Source organism: Myotis nattereri, assembly GCF_964212035.1.
Source record: "Myotis nattereri genome assembly, chromosome: 4".
Taxonomy (NCBI): Eukaryota; Metazoa; Chordata; class Mammalia; order Chiroptera; family Vespertilionidae; genus Myotis; species Myotis nattereri.
This window is the reverse complement of record NC_138079.1, coordinates 68,362,043-68,387,000: the sequence shown is the minus strand read 5'-3', so window position 1 is coordinate 68,387,000 and position 24,958 is coordinate 68,362,043. Positions and strand designations below refer to the sequence as shown.

Genomic DNA, 24,958 nt, shown 5'->3' with positions numbered 1-24,958 from the left:
ACCTACCTCAGCACAATTTCCTACGCGATACTGGGAAGATTAGGTGATCTTTCTCCACCTAAGTATTCTTGGCTTACAAACTAAGTCTATTTCTTATCATATAACTCTATCATCATGTAGAATTTATCCAAAGCCATCACACACATATGTAGAATAAAAAGATTCACAAATTCTTATAAAAGTGAAAAAGATAAAAGGACTTCTTATCTGAATTCAATTTGTATACTAATAAAATAATATTTTATATGACTTCCTTAAAAGTATATGCTTTAATGATGTTAGCTAAAAATGACTGACAATTATGTCAGTCATTTTTTCCACGAGCTTCATGTACAATATCATTTTTTTAATCCTCACCTGAAGACATGTTCTTTGATTTTTAGAGAAAGGAGACAGAGACAGAGAAAGAGAAAAGGAGAGAGAAAGAAACATCTAGTCGGCATACCGACTAGAGCCAGGGACTGAACCACAACCTAGATATGTGCCCTGACTGGGAATCGAACCTGAGATTCAATGTACAGGATGACGCTCCTACCAACGGAGCCACACCAGCCAGGGATACAATATCTTTTTTAATACGTGTACTTATTCTATGAGTTGGTATTATCATTACCCCCATTTTGCAAAAAAAAAAAAAAAAAAATATGATCAAAGAGGTTAAACAACTTGTCCCAAGTTATATACCAGTACAAAGTGGAGTCTGAATGACTTTAACCACTATTAGCTTGCTTTTATTCACTGATCTTTCAGACAATCTCATGAGTTCTGTAGACAGCAAATTGAAACAGGCATAGTTTACAGATAAAAAAAGTCAAGGTCTATAAAGATTAACTGATATGCTCAATTTCATACTAAATTAGTATTAGCAGCCATCCTATCTAATAAAGAGGGAATATACTAATTGACCCTCACACCATCACAAAGATGGTGGTGCCCACAGCCAATAAGGAGAGACTATGCTAATTGACTACCCCGCCCTGAAAGATGGCAGCACCCACAGCCACAAGATGGCAGAACCCAGTCCCCTCAGCCCTGCCGGCACCCTGCCACTGGAGTCCCCTAGTCCCCTCAGCCCCACAGCTGCCCAGGGCTGGCCCAAGGTGCAGGCAAGCCTCGGATGGCGGCTGCAGCAGAGGTGTGATGGGGGCGTCGCCTTCCCTTGATCGCCAGGTCGCCTCCCGCCCCTGAGGGCTCCTGGACTGTGAGGGACCCCCTCCTCCAGTAACTAAAATAATTTCACAAAAGCTAGTCTAACACACTTGGTACCATAGTAATAACAAATGCTATACATGGAGCTCTAGTTTGTATGTTTATTCTAACATAACCAAAACTTATCTTTCTATATCTATAGAAAAGTTTAGCTGTTAGTTATCAATTATTTCTAAACTACAACTGAACAAGACTGATGGTGATTTAATTGCTAAATGGGGTCCAGAAAACAATTACAGAATTTGAAATCACCTAGTGAATTTTTATGCCTCCATTAGTTTGGCATAACAAATTAATTGAGGACAATATGACTGCTTATAAATAACTCAAACAACCAACATTAATATTTAATGAGCTTCTATTCTCACTCTGTAAATATTTTAACATTCCCAATGAAGATATGCTACAACAGAAAGGACTCTAAAAAAAGCTAGCTATCAACTCTGAAATTTGCTTATTTGGCAGTCAATATCACACTAAAATAGTACACATCAGATACAAAATAAGGTTACTTTTTCCCCAACTTATAAAGAATTAAAAAAGGAACAAGAGAAAACAGAAGCTGATTATTCAATTTTAATTCAATTCAATGCCTTTCTCAGATTTTATATAAGATATAAAGTCAAATCTGGGACAGCATGCATGTCTTAGAAGCATGAAATCTTTGCATAAAAATATGCGTCCACGATCATTTGAATGGTCCTTTTTAATATTCAAAATACCAAAATTAAACATATATTTAGTAATTATATGTTGATGTTTAATAAGTTTTCTCAATCTGCTTTCTAAAGAACATGCAAAACCAAGAGATTTTGACCTAAACTCTCTTGGTTTATAATTTTCCACACTTACTTTTTACATATCACTTGCCTTTCTCAAAACTAGAGGTTGGACAAAGCAAGAAAATCAGTTCTAAATAAGTTCTGAACAGCTGTTTCATGAAAGAAGCAGAAACAATAAGCTACTTCTTTCCATCTTTGTTCACTCGATGTTTTTAAAGTGACTGACTCATGCATGAGTATTCCCTCATGATAATCTTAACTCAATAAAATTATTTATAGCAACTACATTTTTTTTTACTGTTAGTTAATACGTTACATAGCAACCACTATATTTTATCTTTCTAACTAACTCTTCTCTTAATTAACCTTTGGGTTTTGCTGTCACTTATTTTATAAAAAAATGGCAAATATTAAGCATTCAATACTACATGCATTCATTCAACAGTTACCTATTGAGAATCTACTACGTACCTGGACCTTTGTACACACTAGGGATAAATAAGTGAACAAAATAAACAAAAATCCTGACCATCACAGAGCTTATATTCTTGTAAGGATAAATGACAATAGACAAGATAAAGTCAGTCAAATATATGGTATACTAAATAGTGATAGGTACTAAGGAAAATAATACAGCAGAAAAGGGGTTAGAAAATATGAAAGAAAAGGGCTACAGAATACATATTGAGAAGGTAACATATGGGTCAAGACCTGAAAGAATGGAGCCAACCATGGAAATATCAAAAGGAAGAACAATTTAGGCAGAAAGATCAGCAAGCACACATGCTCTGATGTAGAAGCATGCCAGTATGTTTGAGGAACAGCAAGGAGGTCAGTGTGGGTAGAGAAAAAGGAAAAGGAGTAGAAGACGAAGTAAGATAATTAGCAGGGTATGGGGAGGGGAGTCAAATTATGTGGGGCCTCATGGGTCATTTGTAAGGAATTTGGCTTTTCCTTTACTCTGAGTGAGAAGAAAGACCATTGAAGAATTCAGAATGGAAGAGTGTAAGATGTGACATATTTCGATAGTATCACTTTGGCTGTTTTACTGAGCTAAGACCAAAGGGAAAAGACAGTGGAAGCAGAAAGACCAGTCAGGAAACTACTGTTATAATCCAGCAAGAGCTAGTGGTAGCTTGGATCAATGTAGTGGCAATGCAGAGTGTAATAAGTGGTTATATTCTGTATATCCAACAGGATTTGCCAAAGAGATGGGAGAGGTCATAAAACCAAAATAAAGCAACTATAGAAGTAGGGTGAAAACCAGGCAAGTAAGGTATCCTACAAGCCAAGCGAAGAAAAATTTCATGAAGAGAGTGATCAACAATCTTAATCAAATAAAGGACTGATGAAACTGATCAGCAACTATAGAGCTGAAAACCTGATTAAAGTGTGTTCCAGACAAAAAGAAAAAATTGAGACATTTTATACAGACATCTTAAAAGTGTTTTTGCTGTAAGGGGTGGGGGGAAATGAGGCAGTGTCTGGAGAAGGAAGTAGAAAGAGGTCTTTTTTTTTAAGATGGGAGAAAATATTATGGGCTAGTGGGAATGATCTAAAAATAGAGGAAAAATGGGAGCAAGTTCAGTTGCACCAATATGGATACGTAGGCACAGATGGGGCATGTCCTCGGACTTAGAAAGGAGGACATCTGGCTTGGTGAGTGGGAACCTCTGTGTAACATGCGACCAAAGAGCAATTTAAAAATGAATGATGTTGAAAAGGGCAAGAAGATTTTTGTTCAAAAGTGTGCCTGGTGCCATACTATGGGAAAGGGAGGCAAGCACAAGACTGGGCCAAATCTCCATGGTCTATTTGGGTGAAAGAAAGGTCGGATCCCTAAATTTTCTGCCAATAAGAACAAAGGCATCACCTGGGGAGAGACGGAGTATTTGGAGAATCCCAAGAAGTATATCCCTGGAACAAAAAATGATCTTCGCTGGCATTAAGAGGAGTGCAGAAAGGGCAGACTTGGTAGCTTATCTCAAAAAAAAGCTACTAGTGAGTAATAGGTGGCTACTGCCTTATTACAACAAACGTCTTATGACATTTTTTATTTGTACCATATTTAAATTGATCTTATACACCAGGAATCAGATCATGAATAGCTGGTAAAGCATTTCTTTTGGGTAGTTCTGATTTAAATAAGATTGGCATGTGGTTAAATTAATATAATCAGCATTTTGAAACTTGATGGTAATTTTGGTTCAGCAAGTGCTATCATTGTTTTCCGCTTCCAAAAATATGATTGGCCTTGATTCATAATGTTTAACTTTTCACAGAGATGGTGAATGCCATAAAAAACCCTGTAGGGGATTGGCTTTATACTTAGATTTCTACAACTGGTGTATTAATATGTTTAAATTCTGAGGAAATCCCTTTTTTATTTCTTAGACCAGCAAGACTTGCTTGTATTTCAAGTTGTGCTCATTAGCAAGATATGCTGGCAATGTCCATTTTATCATTTTGGTCCTAACTATGCCAATTCAATTAAAATTCCCTATCTAAACTGTTGCCTTTATCTAGAGAGTTGCCTTTTACTTAATAAAAGGCATTTCAGTGTTACTTATGTATAATATCAAATAAAGAACACTTAACACTTCTCACATTTTATAGATGATCTATAGGGTCAGATGCTTTTAAAATTCAGCATGAGCCCTAGTCAGTTTGGCTCAGTGGAAAGACTGTCAGCCCTAAGACTGAAGGGTCCCTGGTCCAAATCCAGTCAAGGGCATGTACCTCAGTTCCAAGCTTGATCCTCCGCTTGGGGAGGGCGTGTACAGGAGGCAACCAATCGATGTGTCTCTTTCATATAGATCAGTGGTTCTCAACCTTCCTAATGCTGTGAACCTTTTTTTTTAAAAAAATATATATTTATTGATTTTTTTACAGAGAGGAAGGGCAAAGGATAGAGAGTTAGAAATATTGATGAGAGAGAAGCATCAATCAGCTGCCACAACCAAGGTACATGCCCTTGACCGGAATCGAACCTGGGACCCTTCAGTCCCCAGGCTGACACTCTATCCACTGAGCCAAACCAGCCAGGCATAATGCTGCGAACCTTTAATACAGTTCCTCATGTTGTGGTGACTACCAACCATAAAATTATTTTTGTTGCTACTTCATAACTGTAATTTTGCTACTGTTATGAATCGTAATGTAAATATCTGATATGCAGGATGTATTTTCATTGTTACAAATTAAACATAATTAAAGCATAGTGATTAATCACAAAAACAATATGTAATTATATATGTGTTTTCCAATGGTTTTAGGCGACCCCTGTGAAAGGGTCGTTCGACCCCCAAAGGGGTCGCGACCCACAGGTTGAGAACCGCTGGCATAGATGTTTCTTTCTCTCTGTCTCTCCCCCTCCCTTCCACTGTCTCTAAAAAAATAAAAGTCAATGGAAAAATACCCTCGGGTGAGGATTAACATAAAAAATTTTCAACATGACAATATATAGTAGCAAACTTTGCTTATGAATTCTTTAAGTCAGACTAAGTTATAATTCAGGATTGTCTTGAACCAGTTATTCAAAAACAACTATAGAATTACTTTATATATTTGTGATTGGTAATGGTGCTGTTGCCAACTTACTAGAAGGATTAAAGTAGAGAATAGATTATCAACACAAAATTGTGAATTTTGTGATCATAAGGCTTAAAATAATTTAAAAAAAATCATAGATCAAGAAATAAATAAAAGAGAGGGAAAATGACACAGAAGAAAGAGGAAGAACTGCTATAGCAACGAGGAGAAAATTAGTATATAAGTGGGTGAATTGGCTTTAGCTAGGAGTACAGTGAGTTCACCTCTCATAGAAGAGAGAACAGAGCACATGGACACAGATGTTCTCCTCTGATTGCTTCAATTTTCTCAGTGAACTAGAAAGCAAGATGCTAGAAGTGCTAGAGGTTTAAGGAGAAAGGAGAGTGTTATCAGTAGTTGCCTAGAGTATGGACCAGTGAATGGACTGAGTAGCATTAAGGACTCTTGGAGATTAGGGATTATGAATTTAAAGTAAAGCCACAGTAAGTATGGTTATGTTTTTTCCCCCCTCTTTGTATGTTGAAATGTATAGGTACAAGGAAGCAATTGAGCACTATATACAAGGCTATGATTATCATGATGACTATAGAATTTAAGCTGGGTAAGGAAAGTTAGACATCAGAAGGATCAGGGACAGTGAAAATAAAATAGGTTTAAAAGACTTAAGATCCCAACAGGCTCAAAGATTTGTAGGAGTAATAGAAATTGTGATATGAAAGGTAAGAGGTGGCAGAGAGTGCAAACTGTTAAGTTGAAATGATGGAGGAACTGAAGTTTGAATAAAGACAAGATCAAGAAGTAAGTAGTGAGATAGGGTAAAGGGCAAAATTTATTAGAGAAGAGGAATTCCAATGTTTGAAGACACCAGTGTACTGAAAGAATTATCCACATGAACACTGAAATCACAAGCAGTATTGAAGTGGAGGCAGTGAATAATTCTTCATTTCTGTACATAATGTGAGCAGAGTTACTGACTGTCTTTACTGTGGACTACCTTTTCAAGCAACCTTGTCTAGCAAACAGCCTTAGAAAAAATGGAGAATGTCTCTCTCCAAAGCAAAGGGTAGGTTTACCTTTAGAATATATTATCTTCCTCCACTTCAAGGGCAGACATGCTTAGTGCCCACTATCAAAGATTCAAGTTCCCTAAGGTTGTGGTTCCTCTGCTATCATTCAATCTACTGTGTATGCAGGTATCACATGGCCCTTTTCAAGTCACACTTTGGAAACTGGGACTTGAGGACCCAGTGTAAGCAAATGCTTTTACTTTGGCTACTGCTTTTGCTGCTAGTAATAGTCCTTTGTTTCTGGCCCAGAAATCTCTCCTCTTCTGCCAACATCCATGAAACTGTGATAGTTAACTTATTAGCTTGCAAGTAGGATAAAATCTCAGACCCTTGAAAGTTTTTCATAGAATCTCCAATGAATGGAAGGTGGGAATAAAAGATTATTGCAACAGGATGGGCAGAAGGTGGTATAGTTTAATAACGTGAGATAAAGTTTGGAGATGTTTTAGAAGAGATAATGATCTGGAAAAAGCAATGAGAAGAGAAGCAAGGGAAGACCTCCAGGATCAATGTTATAAAGAAAGCATGAGAGGCAATGTTACAGAAGAGGTTGAAGATAAAGAGAAATTTCCTGATGACTGACCTTGAGCTCAAGGGACATTATGAAAGATTTTCAAGAGACAGAGAGGAGTGGGTTTTGGGGTCAAATCTGGATACACATGGTAAGAGATTCATGACTCTTGGGCTTCTTATGGTGACTTACATGAACAAGAAAAAAGGAGCGTGATGAAATTAGTTGTGATTAGTCTTAATCAGATTAAGTTAGTCTACGTGTTTTTACATCCTTCCTCCCTCTTTTACCCACCCAATACTACTATGGAATGCTTCATTTTTTACTAAACGAAACATCATTTTAGAAAATTTGTAACATACACATTTTTTAAAATGTAAATGGCAAAATTGTTATTTAAATAGAGGCAAATGTTAACTTACTTGAATTAGATCTAAAATGCCAAGTTCACTTTCTGAAGAATCCACACAGAAGACAAAATATAACGTTGCATAATGTCTATAAATTAGTTTGTTGTCAGATCCTCCAATTAATCTAAATGACAAAACAAAACAATTGGGAAATTATAAGAAGAAAATGAAAAACATTTTCATTAGCTCAAGCAAACTGATAATTTACTTAAAAACATTTTATAAAATAAAAGGTAACATTTACTGGCATAGCATTCAAGTGATCTTGTATCAGACTGAGTAAATTAAGGTGGTTGTTTTCTTAAAAAATGTCAAGTAAAAGATGTTGCTGCTTCATTTTAATTCATTCATTCATTAAACTATCTGCTGAGTATATACTATGTGTCAGACACTGATAGTGGATAAGGAGCAATAAACAAACATTATCAGAGTGGAAAGCACTACATAGAGAATCAAAATAAGATGATACCATATTGATGGGTTCATTACTTCAGATTAGATGTTAAGAGTGATATTTAGGCCAAGATCTAATAATAATGAGGCAGCAATGACAGAATTTAGAGAAGAGCATTTCAGGCAGAGTAACAACTAATAAAAAGGCCATTTCATCAAGAACAAAGTATGGATGTTCAGGGAAGAGAAAGACGGTCTATAGACAAAGAAAGATTAGTAAGCAATGAGGTCAGAAAGAGGGCAGAAATCAGATGACAGGGCATTTGAAAGTGCTTACTAAATTTAATTACATAAGTCACAAGCTTAAGACTGATTAGAAATGAGGGGAGAAAAAAAAAAGAATGACATTTCTTCTTAAGTTGGACAGATTTCCTAACAAAATCTCCAAAAACACATTTTGTTTTGAAATATAAATGCAAAACAACAACAATTGAGCTAAGAGATACTCAATTCTTTCATCAAATGTTTTTATTTATATTTGTTAGAATTACAGCATTTTATAAATAATCTTTCCAAACATCTTACATTTTTCTAAGTATAGTTTAACTATCATAGTTAAGTTTACAATAATTAGTTTATTCATCTTCTCAAAAGACCCTCTAACACTAACATAAAAGCTAACTGAACACTCAAAAAAGGGAAAATGGCATATATTACTTACTCAGTAAAATAACACTGAAACCCTAGCCAATTTGGCTCAGTGGATAGAGCATCAGCCCATGGACTGAAGAGTTGTGGGTTCAATTTTGGTCAAGGGCACATACCTCAGTTGCAGGCTCGATCCCTGGTCCCGGTCAGGCAACCAATGGATGTGACTCTCCCACATCGATGTTTCTCTCTCTCTGTCTCTCCCTCTCCCTTCCACTCTCTCTAAAAATTCAATGAAAAAATATCCTTGGGATGAGGATTAACAAAAAAATAAAATAAAATGGGTAAATAAATTTAAAAAGTAATACTGAATTTATAAGTTCTATAGAAACAATTTATCTTATGTTCTCTAATAGCAAAAGGAGAAATAATTTTTGACAAAAATTTTTTAACTATGCTAGATATGTTTATAGAAAAGATTCAATTAGAAAATATGTATACTTTAAAGATTATCTGACATTATTTTTATAGGTTACTTGAGGCCCAATGCACGAAGATTCATGCAAGAATAGGCCTTCCTTCCCCTGGCTGCTGGTACCACCTTCACTCTGGCCAGAGCCGCCTTTCTGCCTTGGTTCCGGCCCGAAGCTGTCTTTTTGCCTTCCCCCGCTGCCCAGAGGCCAGGAGTGGCTGGGGCAGTGTGGAAAGCCTGTGTTGTTGCCATGGTGCAAGCGTCCTGCCCTGCCCCAGGCCACTCAGTGCCTGTGTATGCAACTTAACCCACCATCTTTGTTGGGTTAATTTGCATACTCACTCCTGATTGGCTGGTGGGTGTCACAAAGGTACAGCAATTTGCATCTTTCTCTTTTATTAGTGTAAATTATTGCAATTGTTCCATGAAAGACACAAAAAGAGCACAAGCAGCAGGTTTCACTTCATCAGAAATCAGCAATTTGCAGTTGTCTTAAACTTCTGTTTGGCTGTTTTTAAGAAAAGACCAAACTTTTGGTGTTATTAAATGACTATTAATGTTGTTAAAAATGGTTATGAATGTTATTAAAAGAAAGAAAATATATTAATATGGCAAGTATATATTTATCTTTAAAAATATAATTTAATCTTTAAACTACAGTACAATACAGATAAATACTGATACAAATTCTTATATGGAATGCAATACACTATATAAAACCACAGAATTTTAGAAATCTTCTTAGTCCAAATACCAGATAAAAACTGCGATAGAAGATTTTAAGTTACCTGACCAAAAAAGCCAGCGTGTTAGTGACAAAACTAGGACTAAACCAGATGTGTATTCTCATCTCTGATGCAATATTTGCTACCTACTTTTTATAAGGTTGGTCACAAAGTCAGGCCATAATTTATAGTTGAAACAGTGCCTGATTAGATCAATCAAGTTTTTGCATGTCTATCACATGCAGTGCACTATGGTGGGTGGTAGTTTCTTATAGGATAAGAGATTAAGAGACTGATATGACAGAAAGTAATAGTGATGGCAAAGACATTAAATTATAAAGGTGTAAGAGAAATAAAAAAATACAATTAAAATATAAAAACAGAAACCAGGTGTACCTGTCTCAACTATTAAATTGATAGCGATAAGTTAATAGCAAAATTTACAAATATTTATCAATTTAAGGGCAGCATGATATAACCTTTTATGAAATAAAAGTAAACTTTCTACATGGTAAAAAGTAATTATGTTCAGATAAGAATGACTTCTCTATTATCCTATTTTTTTAAAAAAAATATATTTTATTGATTTTTTACAGAGAGGAAGGGAGAGAGATAGAGAGTTAGAAAGTTAGAAACATCGATGGGAGAGAAACATTGATCAGCTGCCTCCTGCACATCTCCCACTGGGGATGTGCCTGCAACCCAGGTACATGCCCTTGACCGGAATCGAACCTGGGACCTTTCAGTCCACAGGCCGACGCTCTATCCACTGAGCCAAACCGGTTTCGGCTCTATTATCCTATTTTTCATAATATGCACTATGTACCTTAAAATACAAAAGTGTAGGCTTCTTTGACTAAACCTGTGATTATTTACAGTGGGACTCAGTTAAAGTTCAGTTTTTGAATTATCAATGAGGACATTTCTTAATAAGAAATCAATGATAGCCCTAACCAGTTTGGCTCAGTGGAAAAGCGAGGCCTGCGGACTGAAGGGTCCCAGGTTCGATTCCGGTCAAGGGCATGTACCTTGGTTGCGGGCACATACCCAGTGGGGAGTGTTCAGGAGGCAGCTTATCGATGTTTCTCATTAATCGATGTTTCTAACTCTCTATCCCTCTCCCTTCCTCTCTGTAAAAAATCAATAAAATATATTTTTTTTAAAAAAGAAATCAATGATATAAACATGGGGGAACATTTATAAAACTATTTGAGAGCACATTATTTTCATGAACCCCATTAATTTAAAAGTATTTATAATAGTTAGCAAGCTAATTATAAGTAATTTTATTTTTTAAAGTTATTTTTGTTGCAGTATGTGTGACATGTAACACTACAAAGTGTAAGTAATTCTTAGTTTTTCATTTAAAATAGAAAAATATATTAGCTGAATTCTAATCTATATACAGAAATGCCTATACATATACACAGTCATAGATTTAAAAAGCAGACTTCAGTCTTGTTTGTAATAATAAAATAAAGTATGTAATCTAAAATTTAATGAACAGATCTATTCACTCTAAGGCAGTGGTTCTCAACCTTCCTAATGCCGCAACCCTTTAATACAGTTCCTCATGTTGTGGTGACCCCCAATTCCATTGTTACAAATTGAACATAATTAAAGCATAGTGATTAATCACAAAAACAATATGTAATTATATATGTGTTTTCCGATGGTCTTAGGCAACCCCTGTGAAAGGGTCGTTTGACCCCCAAAGGGGTAGCGACCCACAGGTTGAGAACCGCTGCTCTAAGGAATAGCCTGTAGTCATTACAAAGAATGAAGTTGCTCTAGGTACGTTTATATGGCAAAGCTTTTCAAATTACTAAGTGAAAACAAGAAATATGCAAACTAGCATACATAGTTTGATCTTAAGATCACACTTTTATATGTTAGTCAATGCAAAATTAATTTTCTAGAATGACACACAAGAAATTGGGAAGGAGGACTAAAATTCAGAGAGACTAATTTACATTTTACATTTTATACTTCCTTATAATGTTCAAATTTTCACCATATACATATATTGCCTTATATAAAATCCTATATAATAAAGATGTAATATGCAAATGGTTGTTACACTGTGAAGCGTTAACGACCAATCGTGTAAGGACCGGATCAGGGATCAGCAGGAGGGTGGGGCAGTGAGATACAAGCGGGCAGAGAGCTACAGGAGGGGGCAGGGCAGCAAGCTATGAGGGGAGTGGCAAGGGGGTGGAGGGAGCTACAGGAGGGTGGGGCAGTGGTTGGAGAACTACAGGAGGGTGGCAGCGAGCTACAGGAGGGGGCAGGGCAGCAAGCTATGGGAGTGGGGGGCAGAGGGAGCTACAGAAAGGCAGGGCAGTGGGTGGAGAGCTACAGGAGGGGGCAGGGCAGCAAGCTATGAGGCGGCGGGGCAGCGGGCAGAGAGCTACTGGAGGGCAGCAGTGAGCTACTAGCACATGGATTCATGTGCAGGGCTACTAGTACTTTTATAAAATTCTTAAAAAGAACAAACAAGATTGCATATCTTTAAAAAAAATTTTAAAGTATATTGTTATTGATTTCAGAGAAAAAGAGAGAGATAGAAACATCAATGATGAGAGAGAATCATTGATTGGCTGCCTCCTGCATACCCCACATGGGGTACTAAGCCCGCAAACCAGGCAAGGGCCCTGACCGGAAATTCAACCGTGATCTCCTGGTTCATAGGTTGACGCTCAATCACTGAGCCATGCCAGTCAGGCTAAAAAATTCTTTAAGTTAGATTTATAGCTAACATAGGTGGCAATTAATTCACCTGATCAAATTAATTAAAATTAAAAAAACTTTTACCATAAACAGATTAAACAGTATATATTCTAAACATACAAAGATTAGAATTGTCTATGAAATGCTTTACTTACAATCCTCCTTCTAAGAAATTACAAACATTTTCATCTCTCTTAGATACCAAATGGAATGTCTCCCTGATGATTTGCTGTTGTGTATCTTCACTCTGAGAAAGAATAATTCATATATGTTAGGATTGGATTTGTAGGTTTAACAGCATTTAAAATTTTTAAAAATGGGTTTCTGGTTAAGATGGTGGAGTAGTAAACGCTGTGCTCGTCTCCTCCCACGACCACATCAAAATTACAAAGAAACTATAGGAAAACCATCATTGAGAACCTTCTGAAGACTAGCTAAGGATATACTGAAGTTCCATAACTAAGGATATACTGAAGAAGCCACATGGAGTCAAGGGGGCGGGAGGTAAAGATGCCAAATGGGCTGGTCCCACACACACATGTGGTGGCTAAAAATCGAGAGGGATATCTTGGCTGCTTAGGTGCCACCTGAGAAGCAAGGGGTCCCAGCTCCACACTAGGCTCCCCAGACCAGGATTCCAGGGTTGGGAAGAGAAGTCCCCATAACTTCTGACTATAAAAACCAGAGGGATTGTGGCTGAGTAATATGGAGGGTTGCTGGAGTTCCAAGCATTTGTCTTAAAGGGCTGGCAAACAGACTTACTTGCTGACAGATTCACTCGCTGTGGGGAGGCAGCTCAAAAGGTTCCAGGGACATACGGAGAAGACTGATTTATCTGGCTTCAGAATGAGGGGTGGAGGGGCAGCTTTTGCCCAGACAGAAGTGCTGGCAGAGAACACTGTTCCTTTGTTGATCCCTCCCTCAACCCAGCCTGCACTCGCAGGTGGGTGCTGCATCTGAGCCTCCATCCACCTAGCTAACAGAGTTAACCCAACCCTGGTGATTCCCTGAGACCCCACCTCACCCAACTTGCAAGTACACCCAAGCTGCTCCCAGTGGCTTTTCCATACAAACAGCCTGTCTTGGCTCATGCTTCAGGCTTTCCCAAAATCTCTTAAAGATTTACAAACTCCAAAGCAGCATCTGTCCTTACTGTGCCCTGTGTCTCTTGCAAAGCAGCCCCAAGCCTGACAATAGTGGTAGCCAGCCTCAGTCACCTTAGCCTCTCCCAGGCACCTCCAAACCCAGTCAAGGGGCAACTATCTGTAGATCACTTTGCAGCTCATACCAAGTAGCCCACATAGGGCAAAGCCAACAGCTAACTTTGGCCTGCACCAGAGTCCCTCCCAACAACTTTAAAGGTTGGGACAGGCTCGAAGTGCAGACTTTGCAGGCGTCAGAATCCTAAAGCAAATCCTGCTCTGTAGGGCCAACCTCTGCACAACAGCTCCTCCACTGTGGTCAGAGCCAATCCTCACAACCAATCAGCCTGAGGGTCAATCTCTCCCATTGATGTGCCAACAGTAATCAAGGCTCAACTACAACAGGAGGGACACACAACCTACACGACTGGCTCACTGGGCCCCTCACGACACTTAGTCCATAAGGTCACTCTATCAAGACCAAGAAACATGGCAGCTCTACCTAACACACAGAAACAAACACAGGGGAATAAAGAAACATGTCCCAAATGAAAGAACAGAACACAACTCCAGAAATAGAACTAAACAAAATGGAGACAATCTACCAGATGCAGAGTTCAAAACACTGGTTATAAGTATGCTCAATTATCTCAGTGAGATCAACAAAGAGACAGGAAACATAAAAATGGAGAAAGAAAAGATAAAAAAGAACGGTCAGAAATGAACAATACAATAACTGAAATGAAGAATACATTAGAGAAAATCAACAGTATATTAGATGAATCAAAGGACTGAATCAGCAATTTGGAAGATAAGGTAGGAGAAAACACCTAATCAGTATAGCAGAAAGAACCCAAAAACAAAATAAAACAAAAAAAACAAGTATTGTTTCAGGGGCCTCTGGGACAACTTAAAGCACACCAACATTTGCATCATAGGAGTACCAGGAGGAGAAGAGAGAGAGCCAGGGATTGAAAACCTATCTGAAGAACTAATGACTGAAAACTTCCATAGCCTGGCAAAGGAAATAGACATATAAGCCCAGGAAGCACAGAGTCCTAAACAAGATGAACCCAAAGAGGCCCACACTAAGACACATCATAACTAAAATGCCAAAGGTTAAAGACAAAGAGAGACTCTAAACAGCAGCAAGAGAAAGACAGATAGTTACCTAACTATAAGACTGTCAGCTGATTTCTTAAAAGAAACATTTCAGGCCAGAAAGGATAAGCGTAATGTATTCAAAGTGATGAAAAGCAAGGGACTACAACCAATATTATTCTACCCAGCAAAGCTATCATTTAGAATCAAAGGACAGAAAAAGAGCTTCCCAAACAAAAAAAGCTAAAGAAATTCATCACTACCAAACCAGTGTTACAAGAAATGTTAAAGGGATGTCTTTAAGAAGAAAGGAAAAATCAAAATCATGAATAATAAAACGTCAACAAGTTCATATCTACCAACAATTACTTTAAAAGTAAATGGATTAAATGCTCCAATCAAAAGACATAGGGTAGCTGAGCGGATAAGTAACCAAGACCCTTACATATGTTGCCTAAAGAGACTCACTTCAGATGGAAAGACACACAGAGACAGAAAATAAAGAGATGAAAAAATAAATTTTTTGGAAATGGAAATTGAAAAAAACAAACAGCTGGAGTAGCAACACTTATACCAGACAAAATAGACTTTAAAACAAAGGTTATAACAAGAGACAAAGAAAAACCCATCAATTTCACTTCTTGGTATTTATCCAAAGAAATTCAAAGCACTAATTCAAAAAGACAGAAAAATCCTTATGTTCACTGCAGCATTATTTACAATAGCCAAGATATGGAAGCAACTTAAGTATCCACCAATAGATGAATGGATAAAAAAGAAAGGAAGGGTACATATATACAACGAAATATTACTCAGCCATAAAAATTAATGAAATCTTGACATCTGCAACAACATGGATGGACCTAGAGCATATTATGCTAAGTGAAATAAGTCAGCCACAGAAAGACAAATACCATATGATTTTACTTATATGTGAAATTTCAAAAAACAAAATAAATGAACAAATGAAACAAATTCATAGATACAGAGAACGTTTTGATGGCTATCAGATGGAGGGAGGTTAGAGGAATGGGTAAAAAAGGGTAAGAGATTCAGAAGTACAAATTGCTAGTTACAAAACAGTCAATAAAAAGCATAAGCTCAGGTGAGGATTTAAAATAATAATAAATAATATTGTAATAACTATGTATCATGTCAGATGGGTACTAGATTTATTGGGGTGATCACCTTGTAAGTTATATAAATGTCTAATTACTATGTTGTACACCTGAAACTAACAATATTTTCTGTCAACTGTAATTGAGGAATAAAAAAATTATCAATAAAAATAATTTTTAAAATGCAAGATAGTGATATTTGTTGGGAAATTCATCTGATAGTTCCTTTAAGAACTTACATATCACATCTCACAGAAACAGAACCCAACATTTTCTTATGAAAAACAAAACAAAACAAAAATCAATGCTTTATAGTTTACCACTACAATATAACTACCTTATTTCTAAGTTTCAAGACCAACAAGAAAAATATTAGACAAGGGAATTATAGACATTAGTAAAAGGGACACTAGATATTAAATAGTTAAAGTCCACTGTTTTATAAATGAGTAAACTGAAATAGAGAAGTTATAAATAATTCATATAGCTAATCTATTTTTTGATGGAACAAAGTCTGGAGCTTCTAATTAAGTAAGCTTAACTAAATGCAAATTGAGGTAAGAGGCCATCCATCTTACTCAACTTTATATGTTATCAGAACAGAAAATGGGTTCTTGTATGTGCCCTAACTGGGGATCAAACCTTCAACCTTGGCATATTGGGATGATGCTCTGACCAACTAAGCTACCCAGCTAGGGTGCAATATACAGATCATGTATCATAAAAATGTACACTTGAAACTTATAAGATCCTATTAACTAATGTCCCAATAAATGTAATTTAAAAAGAAAAATGGAAACCAGAATAAAGAATAAACTATGTAAGATGCTCATGTTCTCACAGGAACAAAAGAGAAAGGGGGGGGGGGGGGGGAATCCCCTGCTAATTTAAACTATAATCACATCATCAAGTACCCATACTATTGATGAAGACATGTAAATATGTCTAATAATATCAAGTATTGTCAAGAATGCATAACAACAAAGTACTTATACAATACTAGAAGAACTGTAAATTGGTACGACCCCTTCTGAAAACAGATCAGCATTACCTAGTAAAGCTAAACATGCAAGTACCCTAGGACAATGTTATTCAACTCCTAGTTATGTCCTAGAGAAATTATAAAAGATGTTTGCAAGACTGCTTATAGCAGCACTGTTTGTAACAGTAAGAAAACTACAATGTAAACGTCCACTAATCGTAGAATGTATAAATAAACTGTGGTTTATTTGTGCATGGAATACTCACAGCAATGAAAATTAATGACTACAGTAGATATAATGCCAATGGTGATCTTAGAAATGTTGAATTGGTGTGTTTTTTTAAATTAAGTCACAGAAGACTATAAACACCATCATTCTATTTTTAGTTCAAAAACATGCAAGACTAAACAATAAATTGTCTAAAGACAAAAATATGTGGCAAAACAAAAACATAATATTATTTTAAAAATTCAAAATAGTAGTTATAGAGAGGAAACAGGATGAAATAAAAGAGAAATACAGAAAGACTTCAAAGTTATTGGCAATTTTTCTGAAAAAAGGGTGGTGAATGCATAGTAATTAGGGCACTACTTATCACATTTTACAGATATTTATTATATAAATATTCTTTTGTACCTATTCAATATTTCATTAAAAAGTTGAAAGGGGGGAGCCATGTGTAAGACAGTTGCCCTTTTCCTTTATGATGTTTGCTTTATTGTCACCTCCTTCTAGTCTTCATCTAGAGCAGTGGTTCTCAATCTGTGGGTCGTGACCCCTTTGGGGGTTGAACGACCCTTTCACAGGGGTCACCTAAGACCATCAGAAAACACATATATAATTACATATTGTTTTTATGACTAATCACTATGCTATAATTATGTTCAATTTGTAACAATGAAATTGGGGGTCACCACAACATGAGGAAGTGTATTAAAGGGTTGCAGCATTAGGAAGGTTGAGAACCACTGATCTAGAGCTAAATGGTGGCCCTTGGATGACCTTATCTACTCTTGTGGTTTCAACCATGTTATTATCTCCTGAATCTTTAATTCTCCCATATCTCCAGTGCCTAAAAGAAGGCAACATTCTTTTCTGAATTGGGATAGTACTTCCAGCTTCCAACTATACACTCCACTTATAGCTATAAAGTCATATTAAAACCCACATTTTGAAGACTAAAAACATTATATTTTTTTCTGAAACCAATTTTTCTTACTATATTCTAATCGCAGTTAATAACATCACCATTCACCAGACTCTTGAGGCAAAAATCTTTAAGGTTCCTTTCCTTTCAATTCACATGTACATTCAGTCACCACAAACTGTTAATTCTATTTCAGAAATAGGAAAGCCGGATTCAAAGACATTACCTCAACTCAGATTCTTATTCTTACTCAGAATACTGTAAGAACCACCTAAATGTTCACTCTGTCACCTCTCTCTACTCCATCCTACAAGCCACCAGAATTACTTCCTAAAAAAACAGCATTTTTACCTACTTTCTTAAAGCCCTTTCATTTGATCTAAGATAAAGTCCAAACTCCCTACCATGCCATAAAACACCCTCCAAAATCTAACTGAGACTTATGTCTCAAAATTCATCTATTTCTTCTTCCCTATACAATCTTCTCCAACCATACTGAAGTTCTCGCCATTTACTCCCTTCCTATTTTCCTACATCCTCACTCCATTCTCTAACAACATCCTTTTAAGGCTTAGCTAAAACATGATAACTCTATGAAGTTCTTTTTTACTTTCTCAGGAAAAATTAGTTCCTTCTTCTTCATTGCTTCCTTGGCATTATTTCTATTCCTGTTATACGCTTATAAGAAGTGTTCAAATTTCCTTTGTGCATATCTTAATTCTACCAGACTCTGAGCTCCTCCAGGTATTCTTTGAATCTGAAATTCTCAACAAGTGGCTGGCATAGAGTAACCAATAAAAGTGTACTGAATAAGTGAATATGTAATCTAAAAGATAGGATCCACATCCCTTTATCTTATCAAATATCTAGGTTATCTTACACACACACACACACAGCGGTAATGAAGTAAAAACAATACGATGTAGTAGTTAAAAATATGAGCCTTATTCATAAAAATTCCTGCACAATCTTTCATGTTGGCTAGATGCAGAAGGTCTCTTGATTCCTTCTTAAGAATGACAGACAAATGCTCACATGGAAGGTTCTATCTGATCAGGATGACCAATACTGGACTTTATGTGAGTAAGAAATAAACTTTTATTGTGTTAAGCCACTAAGATTTGGGGGATTGTTGTTACACCAATTACAATTCTTATACTAGCTAAAACTGCCTGATCAACTCAAGTAAAGCTCATACAGACAACTTCTAATCATGGATTCAGAGCTTGCAATTAGCTTTTAGTATCCTAACCTTAGATAAGAGCAGACAACCAAGGATATTGGACATCTAACATAAAAACTAAGGACGAAATAGCAGGGAGGAGGGAAGCAACTCAGAGGAAACAAACCAAGTAGGGAGAAGAAAATTTTAAAATATATACCATTAATATCAGAGAGATAAGAAAGGTAATACAACTATGAAACAAGAAAAGAAAGGCACACTAGTAAACAGTTACATTCAGAGATCAAATAGGAGCTTGTGAAAATTAAAAATACAAGGAGAAATTTTAATACTCATGAGAAACACTGAAAAATAAACTTGAGAAAAACATCCAGAAAATAGAATCAAAGGGTAAAAGATAGAAAACAGAAGAGAAAGGATTAAAAAAGTAGGACAGAGCCGAGGAATGCTGAATAAAAGTTTCAAAAAGAGAACACAGAAAACTGATAAATTTTTCAAGCAAGGAGGACAAGAGTTTTTCAGAATAAAAGGGCCCATCAAGTACCCAGCACAACTGATGAAAATTGACTGATAGCAAGGACCTGTGAAACTTTAGAAACTGCAAACAAGAGTTTACATGCAGTCTGGACAGTAAAAACAGATCACATGCAAAGAATAAGTACTCAGAATTATTACCGGCTTTTTGATAGCAATACTGGAAACTAAAAGGTATGGAGCAATGCTATAAAACTGGGAATCAAAATGCAGGGTGATCGGATTTCCTACGACTGTTTCATAATCTAAGTCAAAAGAGATATATTTCAGTTAGTCACAATTCCTAGATTACATCAGTCTAAAGACAACTAGTTACAAAAGGCTATATTATAAATACTTCTTAATGCATTAATGAAAAATAAATTTAAAAAATTCAGTAACCCACTAGTAAAACTTTCTCTTTTCCTATGTTCCTTTCCTGACCTTATGTATATATATAAAAGCCTAAGCGACCGGCCGACTGGCTGGTAGCTATGGTGAGCAATGACCACTAGGGGCAAATGCTCTGACTGGTAGCTATGATGCACACTGACCACCAGGGGGCAGACACTCAACGCAGGAGCTGCTGAGCTGCAGTGACTTGGCAGCAGCGGTTCTCGGGTGACTCATCCAGAACCAGAGAGGAGGGAGCCCGATTTTGGGGTGCATCACCCGAGAACCGCCTTCTTGCAATCCGGGACCCCTCGGGGATGAGAGCTGGTTTTAGCTTGATCCCCACAGGCCAGGCCGAGGGACCCCACCAGTGCACGAATCCATGCACCGGGCCTCTAGGGCAGCAGTCGCCAACTGGTGGTCTGTGGACCACTGGTGATCTGTGAGGTCTGAAAAGGTTGGCAAATGCTGCTCTACAGCATGTCATAAAAGGCAATGTCAGAACCAAAACTTCCCTCTTAATCCAACAGTAAATAAGTCATTATCCTTATCCCTCCCTCCCATGTACACTCAGAGAAGAATTTTTTTAGAATATAAAGGATTACCAAGATGAAAAGAAACAGATCCTTTCTCAAAGCTTAATACAAGAAATAAAACATGAATATAACTATTTTTTAAACTTTTATTTAATGTTCTATATATTGCCTTTATATACGAAAAAAGAAATAGATGTCTTTATTATCAAAATTAGAGGGCAATCCCTGACATATGAATAGTACAAATAATGTCATAAGAACTAAAGGGGAACAAAGACTTTCAGCAGCAAGGTTATCATTTTAAAAGTGACATATATTTAGAAAGGTCCATAAAGAATAGGTAGAATTCAGAAATACAAAAAATAGAGTAAAGTTGCATGACATTTGAGGCATAAAGAAAAATTTGAGCAAAAGATTAAAATCAGGAAAACAAAAATCACATGGGAAATAATTAGTTCTTTGTGCATTAAAAAGAATAGAAGTCTGAAGATTAAGCTTCAAAGCACTCCAACAATGAGGAATCAGGAAAAATCCACAAATGTGATTTTTTTGCCAGGCCTCTCCCAGGTAGGAAGTCTGGCTAGAGACTTGGTGTATGTGGGTAGGCCTCACTTCACGTGATCAGGATGGGGCTATTCTTAAATTCCAAAAGTTGAAGCAAGGTTCCAAGACAATTCAATGGGGAAAAGAATAGTCTTTTCAACAAATGGTGCTGGGAAAACTGGATATGCAAAAGAATGAAGTTAGATCCCTACCTCATACTATACAAAAACTCAAAATGGATCACAGACCTAAATGTAAAAACTAAAACTAACAGTAATTAATCTTTATGACCTTGGATAAGACAAAGATTTCTTAGATATAACACCAAAAGCATGAGCAAAGAAAAAAAAGAGATAAAGTAGATGACATCAAAATGTAAAATCTTTGTGCTGCAAATGATATCAACAGGAGAGTGAAAACAACCCACAGAATGGGAACAAAATATTTGCAAATCATATATCTGATAAGAGATTTGCATCCCAAATACATAAAGAACTCTTACAACTCAATGATAATAATAAAAACACAACTTAAAAATAGACAAAGGATTTGGCTAGACTTTTCTTCAAAGAAGATATGGAAATAGCAATAATCACTTGAAAAGATGCTCAACATCACCTGTCATTACAAAAATACAAATCAAATTCACAATGACATGTTACTTGACATCCACCAGGATGGCTAGAATAAAAAAGACAGACAATAGCAAGAATTAATGAGAATATGGAGAAATTGAAACTCTCATACATGGCAGATGGTAATGTAAAATGGCACAGTCACTTTGGAAAATAATCCAGCAGTTTTTTGAACAATTAAACACAGAGTTTCCATATGGCCTAGCAATTGCACTTCTAGATATATATACCCAAGAGAAATAAAAACATATTTTCACATAAAAATTTCATATGAGTTCACATGAATGTCATAGCAGAATTATTCATAGTAGCCAAAAAGTAGAAACAACCCAAACACCCATAACAAAATGTGGTATATCTATATAATGAAATATTTGGCCATAAAAAGAAGTATTGGTATATGCTACAACATGGATGCCTCCTGAAAGTATCATGCTAAGAAGCCAGTCACAAAAGACTACATATTTCATGATTCCATTTATATGAAATGTCTAGAATAGGCAAATCTATAGGCACAGAAAATAGATTAGTGGTTGCCAACAGCTGTGGGGAGTGGGGGTTGCAGATTGACTGTTAATAGGTACTACGTTTTATTTATTTTTAATTTTTAATATACTTTTATTTATTTCAGAGAAGAAGGGAGAGGCAGAGAGAGAAGAAACATCAATAATGAGAATCAATGACAGGCTGCCTCCTACACGCCCCCTACTGGGGACTGAACCTGCAACCCAGACATGTGTCCTGAATGGGAATCCAACAGGGACCTCCTGACTCACAGGTTGAAGCTCAACCACTTAGCAACACCAGCCAGGCTAGGTTTAATTTGGATTGATGAAAATGTTCTAAACTTAAATTATGGTAATGGCTGCACAATGGTGAATACAATAAAATTAGGTAATTCTTTAAAAAGAAAAAGCTGGGGCAAGTTTTATAGCTACACTCTTTCCTAAAAAAGTCTCCCTATAGATATATTCTCAGAAATAATAGTGGAGGATATTGCATTTTGTAATAAGAAGGAAGTTCATTCCTAAATAAGACTCTGATAATTTAAACATTGGAGTATTTGAGAATAAAAATAAAAGAGGCAATTCAGTCTGAGGAAATACAAAGAATAGCTGAGAACAATCTCTAGAATGTTCTACAGTTCCTTTAGCTACATACTCTTCCAAATTTTCAAATGGGGAAGATGAAAAAGTTCTGGAGATAGATGATGATGATATTGTACACAATGTGAATGTACTTATTGCCACAGGACTGTACACTTAAAATGGTAAATTCTGTTATATATATTTTACCTCTGCAAAAAATTATTTGAAACAATCACACTAAGATACATTAATGACAAGAAATAGCAAGACATATATGTGGTGGGATGAACTAACAATTTTTCTCACTTATGTAGCACACAGGAATCAAAATGATCAATGGTTCTGGCAGACTGGCAAGGAGCCCTTTCTTCCTGGGCAACAAAGAGAACAATGACTGACAGCTACTGATTCCTGTAATTAACACCAGATTTCATCCAAGGCAGGAAAGATGGAAATGCTTCTTAGTAATAATAGAACTGGTCTAGTGGGCTTCACATAACCTCTGCATCCCTCTAATTAAGAATGTGAGATGTCTAGGAAAAATAAATTATTTTCCTCTTGACTTGTGCTATTTACAAGTGTCTTAGGAAATGGAGCCAGCTTGATCATTGGACTCCGTACAGAGGCTTCAGAGAATTGGAGCACTCACTTTTACCTTTATTCATACCTTTCCAGAGCCTAAGATAACTAGGTGGAAAAGAAAATAACTGAGCAGAGACAGCATCACTGCCTCTCCTGCAGAGGCCAGAGGCACTGTTCAATTGTGCAAAATACAAGTAAGATTCAAGAAGAAGTATCTTTTCTTGTAGAGTGTTGGGGATAATGTCATCAGACTGAAAGGTCTGAAGAAGGGGCTGCATGATTTGGCATGCAGGCCCAATCTGACCCTGTCTTTCTCTCAGACCTCATCTCTTACCACTCTTTCCTGTAATCACTCAGCTTGCCTTCTTGCTATTCCTCAACACACCAAATTTGCTCCGATTTGAGGGATCCTGTACCTTTTCATGCCCCATACATTTTCTTCTCAGGTATTCTCATACACTCCTTTACCTCATTCAGTTCTCTTTTCAAATGTCAGGTTCACAAAGTTTTCCCTGATGATCTTATCTAATACTAGAGGTCCAGTGCACGAGATTCGTGTACTCAGGGTGGGGGGTCCCTCAGCCTGGCCTGAGCCCTCTCGCAGTCCGGGAGCCTTTGGGGGATGAATGACTGATGGCTTAGGCCCACTCCCCACAGCCAGCAGTCGGACATCCTTAGCGGGGCCTTAGCAATGCCGCTACAGCCGCTGCACTCCCCAGTCGTTAGTCCAGCTTCTGGCTGAGCAGTGCTCCCCTTGTGGGAGCCCACTGACCCCAGCCTCTCCCCCATCATACTTTATCCCATTACACTGTTTCATTTTTCTTCTTTCATAGACTAATCACAACCTTACATAATTTGTTTACTGTCTGTCTTCTATCACTAGAATATAAACTCACAAGACAGGGATAACATCTATTTTACTTAGCACAATATTACGAGTGCTTAAAACAAGGCCATACAAACACAAATATTTGTTGAAAAAATATGAAAAGAGAAAAGGGAGTGTAATGCTCAGGTCAGGTAATATGCAACAAGACCACTTCTCTTCTTAAGAGACTGTCCATAAGTGCCTCCTTGGGAGTCTTAAGAACTTAATACTCTATTAAATAGAATGATGTCTTTTATTCTTCCCGCAGTCAAAGGATTTGGTAAGGGGAAGGCTGAACGGGCAGAATAGGCAAGAAATGTGAGTTTTATATAACAATTAGAGGCCCTGTGCAAGAAATTGGTGCATGGGTGGGTCCTTAGGCCTGGCCCACAATCAAGGCCGATCAGGGCCTTCCAGCTGCCATCCAGAGCCTTCCTGCCTGTTGCCGGCTGCCAACCGGGACCTTCCTGCTGGCTACTGGCCTGGGCCTTCCTGCCAGCTGCTGGCCAGGGCCTGCCGGTGCGGGGGAGGGACCATGGGAGGTTGGCCAGCCACAGGGAGGGACCAGGGGAGGTTGGTCGGCTATGGGAGATTGGCTGTGGGAGCGCACTGACCACCAAGGGGCAG

General features: G+C 37.1%; 1 protein-coding gene and 1 pseudogene across 7 annotated transcripts in view; one reads left to right on the top strand and one right to left on the bottom strand.

The window, feature by feature from the left end:
* The window catches only part of AP3S1 (adaptor related protein complex 3 subunit sigma 1), a 53,249-nt gene that overhangs the window by 19,371 nt on the left and 8,920 nt on the right, over positions 1 to 24,958 (bottom strand). For 5 of the 6 annotated variants that reach the window (XR_013995850.1, XM_081088732.1, XM_081088731.1 and 2 more), the window contains exons 2-3: positions 12,655 to 12,746; positions 7,544 to 7,655 (exon numbers count right to left, since the gene is read on the bottom strand). The exons of the other annotated variant lie outside the window; for it this stretch is intronic. Coding sequence is in view for 4 of the 5 variants with exons in the window: in XM_081088732.1 (XP_080944858.1) it covers positions 7,544 to 7,655; positions 12,655 to 12,746 (204 nt within the window). In the remaining variant the exon portion in view is untranslated. The remainder of the gene's footprint in view (positions 1 to 7,543; positions 7,656 to 12,654; positions 12,747 to 24,958) is intronic. 6 annotated transcript variants of the gene reach the window in all.
* Positions 3,698 to 4,106, top strand: LOC308518069 (cytochrome c-like; annotated as a pseudogene). The gene has a single exon. The product of its transcript is annotated as a cytochrome c-like (transcript).